Source organism: Charadrius vociferus, unplaced genomic scaffold (assembly GCF_000708025.1).
Source record: "Charadrius vociferus isolate BGI_N301 unplaced genomic scaffold, ASM70802v2 scaffold435, whole genome shotgun sequence".
NCBI classification, from domain to species: Eukaryota; Metazoa; Chordata; class Aves; order Charadriiformes; family Charadriidae; genus Charadrius; species Charadrius vociferus.
In genome coordinates this window covers 59,653-79,021 of record NW_009648540.1, presented here as the reverse complement: position 1 = coordinate 79,021, position 19,369 = coordinate 59,653, and the positions used below count along the sequence as shown (strand labels likewise).

At 39.1% G+C, this 19,369-nt stretch overlaps 1 protein-coding gene across 5 annotated transcripts in view; it reads left to right on the top strand.

Annotated features, from left to right (window-relative positions):
- Window positions 1–1,237: 1,237 nt before the first annotated feature.
- ACTN2 (actinin, alpha 2) overlaps window positions 1,238–19,369 on the top strand; it is a 74,300-nt gene continuing 56,168 nt past the window's right edge. For 3 of the 5 annotated variants that reach the window (XM_009885926.1, XM_009885925.1, XM_009885922.1), the window contains exon 1: window positions 1,514–1,618. In XM_009885926.1, coding sequence (XP_009884228.1) covers window positions 1,514–1,618 — 105 coding nt within the window. Of the gene's footprint in view, window positions 1,619–19,369 lie in introns of all 5 variants that reach the window. The other 2 variants (XM_009885923.1, XM_009885924.1) reach the window with 2 other exon arrangements.

The following is a 19,369-nucleotide window of genomic DNA, read 5'->3' as shown; positions in this document are numbered from 1 at the left end:
TGTCCCATCCCTAGAAATGTTCAAGGCCAGGTTGGATGGAGCTTTGGGTAACCTGGTCTAGTGGGACCTGTCCCTGCCCATGGCAGGGGGCTTGGAACTAGGTGATCTTCAAGGTCCCTTCCAACCCAAACCATTCTATGATTCTGTGACTTATGGGATAGAAGGCAACTTGGCAGAAAGCAGAGCTTTATTTAGCAATACAAAGTGGAAAATACGTGCTGCCCAGCTTTTAAATATTCTGGTTATTATTCACATTGGCTTAGAGACCTATGGTTGCCTTTACTGAACACAGCTCTCCCTTATATCTGACTTTGTCTTTTATGGCTTCCAAAAGCTCAGCTTTGGTGAGCATTTTCTTTTTGTAAGGAAGGTTCGAATTGTATCCAGTGTGGACACTGCTAGAGAGGATGACCTTGGCTGATGATAGGTACAGTCATTAATGACAGGCTAGATGAAGAACATAGTAAACTTGCCAATTCCCAGAAGAAACATTGTCGCCAGGGCAACTGAAATGATATGCCACGGGAGATAGGGGACATGCTTGCCAGGGTGCTTGATATCAGTGCTATCATTTCAGATTTTACCCTGTGGAAAGCACGGGTAAATGGTTGCTGTCACACATTTATAAAGTTATTGGTTCCACGGACATTTGAATGCGCTTTTTGGTGCCTCCTTTTGGGATATACTGAGCCTGTTTCCTGGACGAAAAGCATACATGTTGCTTTTCTAAATTGTTCTGCCATAGTTTCAGGTTTGACTCCAGACCCAATGTCCACTGCAAATTGTTTCATTTCTTGGGTGTCCTTGTCTGTGCTGGCTCTTGTGATCCTTAATCTGAAAAGGAAAGTGGGAAATGACTCAGGGGTCCACACAGACATCAGACTAGTGCTAAACAATGTCAGACTACATTAGCAAATCATAGATGGGTCTTGAGAAGTAGAAATATATGTCAGTAGGAGAAAAAAAAAAAAAAAGACAGACGGGTATTGTATCAAATTGGAAGGAAAGACAGAGAAACAGAGGAGCGGACAGTAATTTTGGGGCAGAGTTCTTACGGGAGGTGAGTTCCCCCGGTCAGCCTTCCCCTCTTGCAGGCAGTACCGCTGCCCTGTCCAGAAGCAGCGCCGCGGCTGGCGCGGTGCTTTTTCACGTGACAGCCCGGCGGGGATAATAAGCCGCAGCAATGAGCCGCGCTGGGCTTCTCCGGAGGGTCAGCCACAGGGACCTACAGCAGCAGAGAAAGGGAAGGAGGGCAGGAGAGAGAGGGAAGGAAGGTCACCACAAGGCAGCACCTACCTGACAGTTTCAGCCTCTGCTCTCAGCAAGTCATCAATATTCACTCCCTGTCACCTTGGAAAAAGAAAAAAAGAAAGAAAAAAGGCACTGCTACCTACAACCCATCAGCAAGTAAACTAAGCTTAAAAATATATATCTATTTAAACATAGTAGAAGCCACAGCAGCTGAAGCTGATCCCTGGGTAGTATGAATAGCATGAACCAGATAGAAACAAACATGCAGTACACCTACAACTATGAAGAAGATGAGTACATGACCCAAGAAGAAGAATGGGACAGGGACCTGCTCCTGGACCCAGCATGGGAGAAACAGCAAAGGAAGGTCTGGAAATAAAGTAATGTGTGTCTGTATATGTGCTTCTGTGTTGAATGATGTCCTGTCGTATTGCCATCCTGCATCTGGAAGTGCCAGGGCTGTGCAGTAAGGGCTTCTAATTTTGTAAGAGAATATATTTTACATCATATAAAGCATATATATAATATGTATTAGCTATACTATATTTTGAGGATAAAGCATTCACTTTTTGGATTCTTAAGTGAAACCTATGTGAGGTGAAAGTAATTTATGAGACCCAGGAGTTTCTTTTTATATTGCACTGGAAATATTCTGTCAGTACCTCTAGATTTATATATTAGTATTTCAGTAATTTTTAACTTCACTTCCTGGGTCTTCCTTCTGGAAAGCAGACTCTCAATGCGTGTGCCTGATTGCTTTTCAAAACCAGTAAATTGCAATTATAAAATGGGAAAAGAATAAGATGGTTCAAAATTGATGTGCAAAAAAAGTTTGAAATACTTCTGAGAGCAGACTGATAAATCACTTTTGAAATTGTGATCTTGCTAGTCAGCTCTTATTAGAATTTACTCTTAATTCTGACTGAATGATCTGACAAGGAAAATATTGCCTATAAATATATCTAAGCTAGATTTGGAAAACTGTGTTTCATGATTAGGTTCCCACATGCCAATTCACTGTCTGGGAAAAAATGGGTCTGTAAACTCCTGGGAATATGCAATTGTAGAGGAAATGCTTCTTGCCTTTTAGGTGTAAGAAAACTATTATGCCGGCAAGCACTGCTCATGCTCTTTTTCTGAACACAGGCAGAGGTTATAATCCCATCAGCAGCCTTGTCAATGATTTGGTACTTTAGTAATATTTGCAATATCTAATTTCAGAACACTGAGTTTTAAGCAGCATATGGAAAAGAGAGGGATGAAATATTGTAAAGGTTTTGTTACTTCCTAATGTAAAAAGTGATGTTGAAGTCACAGCTGACAGATCTGGGATTAAAAGGTTATCTGCTGGTTACAAGAATGAAAAAAAAAAAAGGAAGGGGGGAGAGATAGAGAAACGATGCTCTAGACAATAAGGTTGAATATGCTTTTTGCTATAGGTGAGCAGTTCACTTCAAAAACTTAAGAAGTCGCTAACTTATATCTGATGACAGAGTCTGGCCCACTGTTACAGTCACAGCCTCTATAAAAGCTATACTATAAAAGTAGGAGCTGTTAGTATTGTTGGAGCCAGTGGGTTTGCTTTTCCATTAAAATCGGTAGAGCAAATATTTTCCTCTCAATTTTTACTTGTATCCTTCCTCCTTCTGTGAGTTTGAGCTGGGTTTGTTCATTTTCCTATGTTCGTTTTCCTACATTCACACCTGTTTGTATCTGGGTGTACAAGTATAGTGGGAGAAGTTCTGGGCTAGGTTGAAGTTCACTTTTCTTGATCTGCCAGCTGCTGCATCTCCTGACCAATTATTAAACTATACTTATCAACACGGACATTTGTTTTAATTTGATGCTCTTTACAGGGTGAACTATTCTGTTATGTCTTATGAGAATGGAAATTATGTTAGGGCTTTAGTGATTTGAAACTGCTCAGCCATAACAGGTCATGGTTACATCTGATTAGGATTCAATTGTCCAGCATTTCAGAGAATGCTGTTTTCAAAATAAAGAAATAATGGACAGGTTGCTAGATAGTCAGTGCTCTAATGCAGTTTTCCTACAATACAGGTAAATGATTTAAAAAAAAAAAAAAAGAGAATTTGGATTCTGTAGGATTTCTTATGTTTACAGTAAGTCTCTTGACTTTCACAGAAGGGCAGGGTGTAGTTATTATAAGACCCCATAGCAAATTTTTTGTTTCCATTCCTCCAAACAGCGCTTCAGCAGAAAGTCAGGTTTCCACGTTTATAAAATTAAGCCAACTCTGCTTTACTTCCATAGAGTAGAGAGACTGTGGCTTTGCTACTCTGTGTTGCCAGTTCCCAGGGCTTAGTTTTAATATTAAAATGATACCACATTTAAATAAAATTCTAGGAGAGGGGGTCTTCTTTCCTTGTCTCGGAAAGGAGCCTGAATTTATTATTGCATGAAAAATAAGTACTCTCATGAAAAAGGGCCTGATAAACTTTATAAAATTTCAAGGCTTCTGTCTTTTTCTAATTGGTGCTAGGACAGTTGCAGAAAGTGTTTGCTTTATTTCCTTGTTTATTAGGAGAAGATTGCAGATACACGGGCACAGATCTTTGTTCTAACTGGTAATATAACATTGAAAAGTGATCTCAGTGGAGTCGTGGCAGTTGGCACCATATATTTTCTGTTAGACAGTCTTGGAACAAACCGAAAATAAATGCCATTGTTTCTATTATGGGCTGCCCTCTCCAGACTTGCCATTTCAGTGATATGCCTGGTATGAGATCTGTCAACAGATGCTGGTAACACATGATGACGTCCATAGGATTACAATGGATGTGACGCCTAATTATAACCATGGTTCATAGAGTATTATGGTCTGCTGTAATCCAGGCTCCTTGCAGATGTCAGAATAAATATGAAGTACACTATAGGAAAGGAAGCTGAGTTGTAGCTTAGCTCTGTCTCTCTGAATGTGAACACCAATTTAAATGCTTTAATTGGGGTAACATTTAGCCTGTGTCAAATCAAGAAATCAAGAAAATACAACAATTTGACCATTTGATGCATTAGACACTACTGATAAAAGCTTAAACAGGATCATATGGTTGGAAATTTCTTTAAAGAAAGACTAAATAACAAATAAAAAATGTATTTTGGATGGACACGCTGTCTTCAATAGGAACTAACTAGAGAACTACAGCCTTGGTGTCTTGAATGTGTAGGTGGGAACCATGAGATTGGAAACGTTGGAAGTCTGCTCCTTGACCCAGTACTGGCCACTGCACTTAAAGAGCAGTTGAAAGGTCTATGAAAGCGGCCCCTAGTTTCTTCAGTACTACACAGGAATAAAGAAGTATTGGAAATCAAAAAGTCTGGCCAGAGGGGGTGGGATTCTCTTCCTTAGTCTGCTCTGTAACCTTAGGCAATATCAGGTCACCTCAGACTTTGGTTTTCCCACTGGTAAAAAGAGGACAGCAGCGGTATTTGTAACAACTGCTAGAAGTGGTTGGTTCTATGGTATGTCAGATGGGTAATTAGCTGTTGTTCAGTCCCTCCCCTGCTGGACTGAGTGGAAGTAAAACTCGTAGTAGCTCATAGCAGAAGACTTAGAACCTGATTTCTCTTATCTCCATGATAAATTTATTTCTTAAGTTTCCAAAAAAAGTTCAAAAAACTCCACAAACCTTTTAGTTTTCACTAGCCTGTATCTCAATATAACTAGAAGGAACATAGGAAAATGCAGCGTCCCTTAGCTTAGGAAACCAAGCACAACAATGCCACTCAAAATGCAAGCATTGTGTTGTTTGCAAGGTGTTTGAACTGCCAGCATGTCTTAGTGAGCTGTGCGTTAAACGGTGCTCTTTCTTATTTGTAATTTTTGCTATAAATACTTTATTATAGGAATGTGCTTTTTTTAAACTCTGACATGAAATGTGGTTTGTTAGTTTTTCAAGGAAGGCTTAGGCCTTCAGGATAAAGATCTGAAGGTTGTGAAACAGGTATGATCCCTTCTTCAGGACAGTTGTATTGTAAAGCACTAAATTGGCTCCATATATTTCATCTATATCTTCCCCAGTCATTCAGACATGTCTCTGACGCTTGCACTAACACATGTAAGGAAAGAACTGGAAACATACTCCTTCCTTATTGCTGTTATTAGAGATGAATGATCTTATTCTAGCTTGCTGTTATGGCCCTGATACCACCACCTCCTTAATGAAGAAGGGTTTGAGTGTAGGTGTCCATGCAATTTCTGACGATTTTGTTGTTTTTTTACAGTAGTATTGAATAAACAAGAAGACTCAGAGTATTTATTTATCTTGATATTGTACTCTTTGTGAATGCAAATCTTCTTGATGATACTGAACACTGTGTGTGAGCGAGGACTTTGGAAAAGGTTCTTTAGGAAAGAAGCTGTGTCTTTCAGTCTTTAGCAGTACATATCAGATTACATTTTCAGTGTGACCTATAAGGATTTGTCTGCATTACCTCCTTTGGCTGGTAATACGACTGCTGTTGACCTTACAAATAAAAAAATGCATTTGGAAGCCACATGTCTGGCAAATTATTTGGAAGAAGCTACAAGGACTGTGAATTATGGACAGCATCCTTTTTCTAGTGTTGCTGCAACTTCAGTAAGTTCAGCAGATTTGAGAGGTTCATTGCAGCCTGAAAGAGAAATTGACCTTATGTTCAGTCTGACTTCAGTGTCTATAAATAGAGTTGCAGTCAGTGTCCCACATTCACTCTGAAGTGTGGTCTTCTATGAACGGAATCTAAATTGATTTCTTATCAGAAACCTCTTCCTGGAAGAAGTCTGCTGTTGAGTGATAAGACAAATGAAGTAGTGGAAGCTTAATTCTTCAACCAGGAAGAGGAGAGAAATAACCAAGCCTGAATGAATGAAAAATAAATGTAAGGCAGAAAAGTGTTGGCAGGAAAGGCTGGATGCCACCAGCAAAATTCAGTACTGTTGAACCACTCCTCATGGATTTACAGGCTCTGGATTGAATCCATCCATCCCATCAGGGTTTTTAATCAGGTGACACTTTTTACCCACGTGGAATAGCAGTGGGATTTTTGAGAAGGCACAGAGATTCCCCTCTGCAAGTGGGCAACGTGAACAGGGTCTGGATGAGAACCAGTGAATGTAGGAGGTGTGAGGGAGGCAAAAGGTACACTCATTCCTAAGAGAGTATCAGCGTCCTCAGTATTTATTCCTAGTACTTACCTGTTAACAGTTGGGTATTTCTTATAAAGATGGGGGTCCTGAGTTCAGTAGCTTTAGGACTAATTTCAGAAGGGGATTTAATTTATTAAGAGGAAAATCCTCCAGAGTCGAAAGCAGAATGATAGTCAGTGGAAAAATCATGTGCTATACCGAGTCCTACACTGCAATTCTCTGCCTCCCTTACCTTTTATGCACAGAATTAGGATGATGTAGGTGTCTTGGAAATTCTGTAGGTTGAAATGCAGGATTTTCTATTACTACTGATAGTTAGCAAACAATTTCACCTTTTTAGACTTATTTTTTTTTCTATTATTCAACCAGTACTGTGACTGTCTTCTATAGAAGAACAATGTCTTGCCAAATGATATATGCCACTATAGATGCAGAGGGTGCCTTATGGTAACATGAAATTTCAGCACTCCGAAGCCAGTGCTTCTCCTCCAGGTGCATCAAGAATTTTCTTTTCAAACAGTGGATGTCAAAACCTCTAGTATTAAGAACACACACATAAAATATCTCTCATTTCCTTTTAAATCCTGGGTTCTGTTTGGCTGACCTCAGTGGTAGATGGCCCCATATAGGGCCTGACTCAGAACTTGGTAGTCAATGGAGAGACTTTATTTTTTCCTGCCACAGCATGTCTTGATTTTTCAGCCTGTACTGTAACTATCCTAAATATTAGACATTGATGCAGCAGAAGGACATGGAGTTGTAGTTTTTCTAGTCCTATGAAGAGTTGCCATGAGGGTAGAGGGACTCTGTATAGAAATATGGGATGTGTTTATGGCTTGTTCTTGTATGATTGGCCTCTTAGAGATTAGTGCTTGTTAAAATAGTAACATGTTAAATTCCTCTTGCTGATGTTACTTGCATGGAATGGTGCTTGAGAGAAGCATGCTGAAAGGACAGTGGAACCATTGTATTTTGTCAGTGTGCTTCATATTCTGTCAATAAAATGTGCAGTTAAAGAGGGCCCTGAATACTGTGGTGCTGGTATATGAAGGAAAAATCAAAGAAAGCTATTATGAAATTCACTTAACTAGAAATGTTTATGGGGTTAGTTTTTTTTTCAAATGGGAAGGATTTCTTTATCAATACTAAGGGCGAAAAATCAATATATTACTCAATATTGTATTTTCTGTTTAAACTGAAATAGCCCTCTCAGTGTTGACCCATTCCAGGTTCTGAATGTTTTTGTTAGTGTTGTCAAATGGATAATTCCTACAGTCCCAATTCAGCTGTAAATTGTCACTCACCCCCAAATATCTGCCAGCAACAGAACTGTATGGTTATGAAAAGAATTTATAAGAACCATTTTATAATGGGAAGCAAAGGCTACCTCCTGCCTGCACTCACAGATACACACTGCAGAAATCCCCTGAAATTCATGTAGTAAAATGTCTGCAGATACGCTGATCCAATTAGTAAGACAATAAGGATTGGAAGAAAGTATGGATCTAAGTGGGTTTCCATAAGCTGCAACCAAGGTGCTTAAGAGCTATAGAAAAGCTGTGTTGTTAAGCAGTGGACTTTGCTATAATCTCTTGGGGGTGGGAGGTCTGCATCTTGCAGTGGATCTGTGTTTGGGTCACTGGAGAGCTGAAGAGCGAGACATGGGAGGTGTTTGCTTGGAAGAGCACTGAGGGTCTTTAGCCCTGAGACTGCAGTAAATAGGGAATCCACGCTCATACAATTTGTAGCCCTGTGCAAGCAAAAGCAGGGCTCGGGTATATTCTGTAAACGAATGAATCCCAGTAAGAAAATATCATGATTATATCACCAATTTCCAAATCAAACTAAGACAGCTTGCAATTTTGAATTTTGACTGCTTTTTGCTAAGGGGTTAACACAGTTCAAAATCTTCCACCAAAACCCTTCCATCCTCTTACAAGTAAGACAAAAGGGGTTTCATTATTATGATGGAAAAATCAGATACCAAATGCCTAACATAAATGTAGTCTCTGTTGCATAAATTGTGATCGATTTAGTGATGTTTAGCTCAGGTAGCAACTTCTGTATTGAACTGTACAGTTCTACTGAATTCATTTCAGTGAGACTAAGCATTATGATTTTCTTTAGTTGTGAATGCTCAATACTATATAGATATTGGTAGTGTTTTAGAAGTTATACTGCAGAGCCTGCTTACAGAAGAGCACATTGGATTTGTATCTGTAATGCAGGTGGACAGGATGCAGGAAGAAACAGGTCAGTGAAATAGAACTAGATGGGAATCTGTGCTGCGTAGCTTTGTCCCAAGTCAAAAGATGTCCCTCCTGCATGTTGTAACTTTGCAAGCAAGCAAATATAAAAATGCTTAGACAGTTGGCAAAGTTGAGTTGTTTTGGGTGGCTTTACTGCCAAGCATAATTTCTTCTGAAGCCAAATTGTGGGGATAAACAATGTGTAACTGATGTGGTATTCCTCTACTGTGAGCAGTGAAAATTTGCTGACTCTGAGTGAGTGTGTCTTTCATGGCTATGCATTCTTTACTCTCAGCTGATACCAGAAGGAGAATGTATTCACACTGAGAACTCCATTTCCTCCTAAATTAAATTTCATTCCTAGTAGTTTGGGGGGATTTTCAAGTCTTCAATGTCTGAAGAACATCATTGCATGAAATGCTGTGATAAGAGTGTGTGACATTTGTTCTCATAATATCACTGGATTTGTTGGTTTTAAATATGCCTCATGTTGAGAGACTTGATGCATAAAGCTGATAATAACTATACAGGTGCTATACAATGCTGGTTTTCTTCCTGATAAAATTTGGCATGTATTTAAAGATAGAAGTTACCTCTTTCCACATCATTTAACGGGCAAACACAATGTTACGATCACCCTCTGTGACTGTGTCTGTGCATATTCTGTGGTAGCTCTTCCTGCTAGCAGTACAAGTAACTCTTCAGTACAGATGAAGATAGCATGGTCCTAGTAATCCTTAAACTACTGGAGTGAAAGGATTACAGGGCAGGCTCTGCAGGAACAGAGCATCTGCAGAGATAGAGGTAAAAGACTTTGAAATGCAATGTTCTCCTTTTAGGAAAGTGTCCCACTTGAAATAGTAGCTTGTAGAAACACACTTCATTCTTTAGAAGGCCTGTCCAGAGGGAAGCAGAAGCTGACAGTTGTCTGGCTAATGTTTAGTTAGTTTTATCTTTTGACCTTAAGTTTCCACGTGTGCACACAGGTGAGAAAATTAGTCCTGAATTTATGTCCTGATCACAAAAATGGGCACTGCTGCTCCTATGTCTGGTCCCAGTTTTCCCTGTTTCTGAGTTATAAGGACGTATCACTTTGTCCATGTCTTTGTCTCCAAAATACTGGTCATAATACCTATGTGCTGGCTTTACAGATGAAGGTGCTAAGTGCTTACTGTACTTGGTATGAGCAAGATTTTCCATTTACTTCAAATGCCTCTGCCCAACTGCTCTTAACTGTCAGAATCCCTTCAACTTGAAATTTGATATTTGTTCTTATTTCTGTTCAAAACCTGTAAGCAAAATCAGTCCAGCCATCCATTACTTTGATAACTAGCAGAACCTAATTTAGAGCAGATGGCTTCTACTCGGAACTGCCCCCTAGAAAAGCCTTCTCACCCCCACTACCATAGCAGGAGTGTGTGGAAAGTGACTACCCTAGACTAAAATTAGCATCTATGATTATTCCTTAAGCGTCTAAGGAAACACTCATATTTTTTATAGGTGTTGAACACCCAGGCATTTCCACTGACGTCAGGAGGAACTTCTGTCTGTTTTGCACCTCTGAAAATCAGCCTGCTATTTTGGCACTCACAGAAAGGCTTAACCATCTAGCATTAAGTGATATTTTTTTTTAACTCCGTTTTATGTTTAATCTTGGCATCAGTGTAGCTTTTCACTGCTGCAAGACTTAAGACATTGCACTCTTTTGCTGTGAAGAAAACTGCTATGCAGCTGTTCTAAATACAAACAAAAAAACCCCCATAAATTATTGTGTAGCTCTGGGGTATTATTTCATCTAGAGCAGTTTCTTTAGGCTATGGAAAACCTCGATAGTCCAAGTTCATCTCCAGCTGTACTGTGGAGTGTAGTTCCACCACGCGTTTTCTTTGGCAGAGCAGCTGACTACCTTTGACTCTACTCCTATCCATAGATGTCCGGTCCTCTTCATTTGCTGGTACAATGATCTGCTATATACCAGATCATTGAAGAAATTTGAAGCAACCCTCCCTGTTCTTACCACTTCTTAATCCACAGTCATTTCAGTAATGTAGTTTGCAGTGCAGCCTCACAAGCAGCTATATCTGTACATGTACATATTATGTATAATGCACTTATCATCCATCTGGCATTAATATTAAAAGATAAACAAAACACCTTACATGAGGCTGAAGTTTGCTTGCTATCCTTTTGTCTACGGCCTTCATTTCCGTGACTGAGCACATGTCCCAGCATGGCTCCTGTTAAGAATAGATATGCTATAAACAAAGAACTGTGTGTTTAATTGACAAAGAAGTTTGCTTATCACAAATATTGTACTGTCTAAACCACGGGTGTTTATGCTTTCAGCAGTTACAGCCATCATTGTTTGTTATTTACCCATCTATTCTTAGCTAAGTGCTTGAGAACAGGTTACTTAGTTAAATTTCATATTCATATATAATCAAGCCATTCAAAGATGAGACTAATGTTTTGCTTTTCATTCTATTTTTAAGAAAAACTCAGTAATTCAGGAACCTGAGCCTCGCTAAAAGTTATTTAGGAACTCCATATTTTTTCTGGAAGTCTGCTGGCTTACAGGATATTTTAAATATCATAGAAAATGTTACTCTATAGCTAATGCCTCATAAAGAACATTAGAGCTTAAAAAAATCAACCCAATATATTTAAGTAGTATCTTTAACAGCAGAAGTTACCAAATTCTTTAAAAAATGGATTCTTAAAACAAGGATGAAATCAAAATTGATTTGTTTTTTTAATCATCAGTTACAATAGTAAAGAAGTTAACATGAACGGATTATATGCTTTGTGTACCAATAAATATTGCATTGAGAAACCTGGCATATATACCACAGAGGAGATTTTTGTTGCATAATTGGAAATTAATGCATGAGGTTTTCTTTCTCTATAAGAATCTCAACTTAAACCTTAGTTTAGATTACAAGTGAAACTAGACTTGGTGGTCTTCAAATGTACTACACAACAGAGTGCAAAAATGACGTTTACTGGGTAAATATCTTGGGATCTGACTATTGGCACACATTTCCCATTGTTTATTGGTGTCAGGGACTTAAAGGGAGGTGTGTGTGTAACTGAAAAAACTTTCCAAATCTGCTTTAGCTTTATCAGTCAGAAAACACGCTTTTCTGATTATAGAAGTGTTTTAAAGAATGTTGATAAATTGTATAGGGACATATTTTTATCCCATTCTGATTGACTCTATTGACCAATTTATAATGGATTTACTTACTCACCTGGCAATGTAGTATATAATTACTGGATAAAGATAGCATGGTGAAGAAAATCAACAGAGAAAGCAAGGGAAAGACATGTGGAAATCCAGTCAACTAAATCCTGGATTAGCCTACTTTAATTAATCCTTCTATTTCCAGAGGGCATACCTTTAGTTCCTTCCATACTATAATGTGTGAGTGTTTCCTTCATCTTGTCTTAAATACATGTCTGCTGAAATAAAAATGTTAGCCATCACTATCAGTGACAGTTCAGGAGCTCTTGGGAAACCAGGAGGAGCATGTAGGGCACAGCTGATGGAAAGGAGAATAGGAGATCCAATCTCTTTATAAGAGGGCTCATTTGGCACCGATAGAGTAGTGGTAATGCATGTTCTTTGTTTAATATACTTGAGAGAAAGCCCCAGGCAGTATAAAGGGCATAGAGCATCATTAAAGCACACCTGCAAATTTGTCCCTTGCAGATCCACCACAGTATTCAGGACCCTTTTTGGGATTACCTATACTTTGTTTTTAACTCTCTACAGGGAGAGGCAAATATAGCAGAGATTATGCTTTTGTTCATAATAGTGAAGCAGTGGGCAGTTGGAAAAGAATATAGAGGAAGAGAAAAAACAGAAAAATGGCTGGTCTCAAACCTTTTATCATTGCTGAAACAGTTCCCTCCAAACCTGTTGGCATTTTTGCTGTGAATCCTTTTCTGAAGATGCCTTCTGATTTGTTGATACTCTTGTGAAGTAGAAATGCTGAGCATGGAAGGTGGTACTCCAGAATTAACTTCTTCTAAGCCATGTAGAAATGAATGAATTTCTTTTGACCCTGTTCAGCTTTTCATTGGATTTTTTTTGTCACATGACATACTAAATATCTTTTCCTATCCTTGTTTTTCTCAGTTTTTCAGTAGTTAGATCCAAAGAGTGTGCGTTAAATGCAGCTCTTTGTGTAACTATGCTTGCAGTGAGATCACCCAAATACTGCTTTGCTCAAAAGTGATCCAGAAAGCACCAGGATGCAAATAGCTCACTGTTTCATTAATTGAGTATGCCTTCAAAATTATCAGGAGTTGTCTTGATTTTGTTCACCCAAGATCTGTATCTAGAAACTTATAGAGAGCAAGACAGAGAGGGCGCACAAAAGAGAGATGATTGGGAGCGTGCATCAGTACATTGGGGTTTCTAACAGAACCTACACACTGCATACTCTGCAAGCTCTCTGCTTAGGTCCCTAGTGTCCTGCCTGAGTGCCTGGGGAGAAGTATCTTTTGGACAGCACTTCGTGAGATATGAATCTATATTTCTATATAAATGCAAAGTTGCAGTCTTTAGTGCGTGGGTGATAGAGTCCATTAAAGCTTTTATAAAAATGTATACAATATTTCTTTGCTGCACTCAACTTTGTGCAGTGTAGTGGCAAATCTGTTTTAAAGCTCTGACAACTGGGCATGAACTGATTTATTTGTAGGTATGTGCTGTAAAGTTTTGTGGTGTAAAGTGATCAGGAATGCTGTGTAAGATATTAGTTGCTATATCCATACTACTTCAGGTAGCAATACCAGAATTACTTGGTTTTATAGTGTAAATTCAAGCTCTGCAAAGTACAGTGTATTGGAACAGAGAATGTTTGGTTAGTATGCTCTAAAGTTAAGTTACCTTATTAGAGGAAAATACTGTTGTGCCATGCAAATAGTTGTCAGTCCTCAGAGGTTCAGTGTGGATGCTGTACACTCCCAGTCATGCTGTGTGGGAGTACTGAGTCTCTATCTAAAAGGCAGAGGTCCTTGTGGGCGATGCTTCTCTATTTCTGCAGATTTCAGTAGGAGACATTTTGAAGGGCAAAACTTGGCAGTGTTGCATGTAAAAAAAAAAAAAATCTACCATGATCTGTTAATTGTTAAATTATTAAATGCTAGAAACAATATGGCCTGTTGAAAGAGATCAACTTGTCCATAAACTTTTCCTTCGAGGGAAATACAAAATCAACATCTGAAAATAATAGAAAACAAAAGCCATTGATCGAAGATAGATTACTCAAAGCTTTGCATTTGTATTGTTCCATTAGTCTTTTTTGTTTGTTTTTGTTTTGTTTTTAAAACTTTACTCCAGTTTAAGGACTGCTCAATTCACAGATACTTTTTCACCAAGATTTGTTTTTTGAGGCTTGTGAAATAAAAGTTCTTTCACTACAGCATTTTAAATTTGCAAAATGTACATGAGACTGTAAAGTACTGCACAATCACTTAATTTTAGAGACAAACAGAGCCCTCCTAATGCTGCATCTAGAAGTCGGAGTCCATGGAGCATATTTACATTTCACCTATACTGTGGGGTAAGGACTTTAGACAGACATGTAAAGAGGTTTTGCTACTTGAAAGAAGTTGTACAAAAAGTTGTGGAAGAGTAAGGACTCAGATGTTGAGTCTACTCACTGCTTGTCTTTTCACTCTCATTAGAGAAAGCAATTTAATATGGGGGCTATTATAACTCGGAAATTGGTAGTAATTTGAGAACTTTGTGTTTACTTCACAGATTATACCATTTATTTACCATTCCATAGTGCTAATCTTGTACCTTGAGCATTTTAATGCATTGAATAATGGTATGTAATCCAAAAAATTAAGAGGTATTAACTCTGTTATGACAAGGTATTAACATACCTGTTGTTTTATATAAAAGGCAAAGAGATTAGAGTCATCAGAAAAGTAGTGCATAACTGTAAATGATGTCATGCTTATTGTTATTGAAGTAGGAAGGAAGATGAAGAGGCAAGATCATTGCAAACAGCAAGCCACTGCTTCCCATTATTCCATCTAGCTAAAATGAATTATCCAGGGCTGTTGTAAGACAGCTGGATGTTGTCATTTGGACAAAGGGTTCTCAAGGAGATGTTGCCTGGATGTTTGTGACCATCTTTTTTCAAGGATTCGTACATATGATGTGAATGAACAAACTGTACTGGAAAAAGTTATTCACATCCAAGAGAAAGCTGACTTGCAAAACCATGACCTTTGTCACCAGTTAGCAAGGTGGTGACAATAATAATTAAAAGTGTCAGTATTGCAAAGCCTTCTGAGTGGAATATTCTGATAGCTCCTACACCCCAACTCATGATAAAAGATAACCTAGTACTGAAGATGGACTTTTAATTTATTGGTTGGGAATGCGTGGCTGGGGGGAACCTTGCACTTTTAGGTCAGTGTTTTGAACCCAGGCCAGGTGAATAAGTGACAAGGTTGCTAACACATGCAGGCTGTTTGGTAATGTCTATGAGGTGAGTTATATTCTCAGTTTAGCTCTCGGGGGGACAGGTGTCCCCATCACTTAAACCGCCAGAAATGCCAGCTTCATTGGAGGTGCCCAAACCTGACCTTATTAGTGAGAGGTAGGGACAGTGACTTTTCGTCCTAGAGGTGAAAGCTAAAGCAATTTCTGTATGTGAAAATGCTTTCTCAGATTGCATCTATGGGGTTATTCACAGTCATTGCTATTCTTAACAGTTCCCTGAGCGACTTCTTTCTCCATACCTAAGTGGCTGGCACATTTCATAATTCATTAAGAGTTAAAGGAGGGAAGGATAACTAGCATGCAACTAGATTTACAGTAGTAGGTAACTGGTTTATGCTAACAGCTAGCTTTGATTTGCAAATGTAGAATTAACTTTGGATGACTGAGAACAGATGCTGAAGATGGTAATTGTTATGTGTTGTTTTCCATCTGTTCACAGTAGTTTCTGTTTTTGATTAATTTTACAGTTCTTTATTTACAAGATGTTTATAGTTTTGTCAACTTTCTAATCTTTCTTTATTGGGCTTTTTTTCAGGGTAGTATTTGAGCACCTCAAAAGCAACAGTGAATTTTTCCCCACAATAGTGCTGTGGGATATGGAGGGTTTATTATTCTCATTATCTTTGAATGCAGAAGTGGGACACTTAAAAGTACTCAGCTATGACTAACATCTGCTCCCATTTTTGTTAAAAGGCTTGTAGTCCCATATGAGGGTCATGGGTCATAAAATGCCCAGCATTTAGGACAATAAAAACATTTTTTAAATTCCTGTCTTAAGTGACTTAAAGGCGGTCGCAAAGTTGGGGAGAAAACACAAGTGTCAGGATCACTTATCTAGGATCATAATACAGACCTTGGGAAATGTATGTACCCATAGAACAGATTATTGAATCCACTTTCATTTAAATTTGGTTTATGTTTATATTTCTGTGAACACTGTTCTGCCTATGAACTTTGAATCTTCTTTCCCTCTATCCTGTTACATTTCTTCAGCTTTGTTCCTTTATTATTCTTTGTCTTCACCCTTCTACTTTCTTTTTCTCCAATATCCCTGACAAATCTCCTCCAATACTTTATTTCTTCTTGCTGAGGGAAGTTAGGGGGTCAGATGAAAGTAGGAGAGTGAAATGGGGGTCACCACAGAAGGAACACCCTGACAGAATCAAAATTTACAGCTATCATCTGTTGCATGCCAAGTGCTTGGCTTCCTAAAAGGGAGTTGTTTTCTGCTGAATGACTTCTTATTTTATAGTGTTTGGATAACATATATATAACTAAGTTTTAGGGCTTCTCTGCCACAGAATCTGGAAGGAAAGAGTCTGCTTGCCTATTCTTCCTTTTCAAGGCTGCACTGTAGATGTCAATTAGGATGGGAATCTTCCATGAATGTCATAGACAGCATAACTGGGAGAATCTGGGAAAGCATTTAGTCCATTCCCCTATTTCCGGTCAGAACCAAATATTGTCATGCTGTTCTCAACACATTTATCCAACTTGTTCTTGTTGATGTCCAAGAAGAAGGATTCCACTTTTACCCAGCCAATCTCTTCCAGCACTTCACTGCTTCTAGAGTTAAAAATTAATCTAAATCTTCCTCCTTGTTGTTTAGGCTCATGACTATCTATCTTAAGCTCTATTTTCAGTGAACACAGAGAACTGATTTATTCTCTTCTCCGTTGTGACTGCTTAAATGGTTGAGACAAGTATTAGTCTCTTTTCGAACTTCTCATGATTAAACCTGTACAATGGTTCTTTATTTTCATAGATGAATTTTTCTAGGATTTTATTCTTTTCATGGCTGTTTTGTGGATTCTTTCCAACTGGTCCATATTCTTCCTGAATTTTGTGCCCAAAAGAGGGAACAATGTTACAGCTAATCCCTTTCCAACACTGAGGAGATTGGAAGAAATACTTCAGATATTGATATACCATTCTTCTGCTTAGACATTTCAGTATTGTATTTGCGATTATAACAGAACAACATTTTAAAATCAGGTTAGGTTGTGATCCACTGATATTCCCAGATCCTCTTCTTCAGTGCTACTGCCCTGCCAGTAGTTCTCCATCCTGTGTTTTTGCAGTTATTTATTATCGGAGGAGAGCAGTACTTCAGACTTGTTGCTAATCTGCATCCAGCTTTCTTCAAATCATTTCACTGATTTGTCAAGATTAGTTTGAATTGTAGCTCTGTCATGAAACATGCTTACAGACCCATCATTTTGCTGTCATACTTAAATGTTGTAAGTGTACACTCTATTCTGCCATCTAAATGAGTAAGTAAAGTGTATTATAGGAAATGGTTTAGGGAAGATTCCTACAGAAGTATACTTAATAAGCCCTTCTCTCTAATAGTGAGCCATTACTCACCATTGGTAGGAATAAAGTCTCTGACTTGCTAAATACTATTTTTCCCCCCTCACATGGTTTTGTGTTTCGTTTTCTTCTTAGATAAATAGCTCTCTGCTGTTGCAACCAGCTTAGGTATGTGACATAAAAGAGAGATGCTTCTGTGGAGTTCTGGTGGGGGGACCTTTAGCATACTCTAGTTTAACTAGTGGAACTAGGACGAATGGCTAGGGTTGAGGTTGGCAAAATCATGAGGCGAGGATGTACTTGTACCTAAATGCAGGCTTAGAAAGGTAGCACAACATAAGTTTTTGTTTGCTTGTCCTTGGATGTCTAATTTTTTAAACATAAGATTTGACTCTGCAAAAGTTGATGCTACTTGCCTAGCAAAGTTTCCCACTTCTGCATCAATAAAATACGCCAAACCTTTTATCACGTATAAGACTGTGTTTCTCCCTTTATTATTAAATTTACCACATGTAAATTTACCACAGACTACTCTGGTGTACTTAGTGATAGCAATGTGTTAAAAAAATATTCAGAATTAAAAGAACACACCAGAAGTAGACAGTAGGGTTTCTTTTCCTGACAGTTCCTTTGTCTTTCTAATTTCTTCACTAACAAATTGGGTAGGTTGCAGTTATATCGTAACTATAAGAATGGGTAAAGATACCTTGCAGTTTTTATAATGCAAGGTAAAACCATGCCCATGCTTGGATTCTTGCCTCATTTATTTCTGCATTAGTTTTCTGAGCAGGGTTCTCTTATTTCACAGAATCACAGAATCTTCAGAGTTGGAAGGGACCTCTAGAGATCACCTAGTCCAACTCCCCTGCTAAAGCAGGATTGCCTAGAGCACATTACCCAGGACTGCATCCAGGCAGGTTTTGAAAATCTCCAGAGAAGGGGACTCCACAACCTCCCCAGGCAGCCTGTTCCAGTGCTCTGTCACCCTAACCATAAAGAAGTTTTTCCTTGTATTTGAATGGAACTTCCTATGTTTCAACTTGTGCCCGTTGCCCCTTGTCCTGTCACTGGGAACCACTGAAGAGGGTCTGGCTCCATCCTCCTTCAATCCACCCTTTAGATATTTGTAAGTAATAATAAGGTCTCCCCTCAGCCTTTTCCAGGCTAAAGAGTCCCAGCTCTCACAGCCTTTCCTCATAAGGGAGATGCTCCAATCCCTCAGTCATCTTAGTTGCCCTTCGCTGGACTCTCTCCAGCAGTTCTCTGTCCCTCGTGAACTGGGGAGCCCAAAACTGGACACAGTATTCCAGTTGTGGCCTCACCAGTGCCGAGTAGAGGGGGAGAATGACCTCCCTTGACCTACTAGACACACTCTTCCCTATGCAGCCCAGGATTCCATTGGCCTTTTTGGTGACAAGGGCACATTGCTGACTCATGGATAATTTCCTGTCTACCAGGACCCCCAGATCCTTCTCCTCAGAACTACTTCCCAGCAGGTCCACCCCTAACCTATACTGGTGCTTAGCATTCTTCCTCGCCAGGTGCAGGACCTTGCACTTGCTTATGTTGAACCTCATTAGGTTCTTCTCTGCCCAGCTCACCAGCCTGTCCAGGTCCCGCTGGATGGCAGCGCGGCCCTCTGGAGAGTCAGCCACCCCTCCCAGTTCGGTATCATCAGCAAACTTGCTGAGGATACACTCTGTCCCCTCATCCAGGTCATTAATGAATATATTGAACAAAATTGGACCGAGTATTGACCCCTGGGGGACACCACTGGTTACAGGCCTATCATTTGAGTGATTCTTGAAATTCCAAAAACGAAAGGTAGATTTAGGCCAGAACTGTCCTACTGATCCTGGACACTTTTTAATTTCAAAG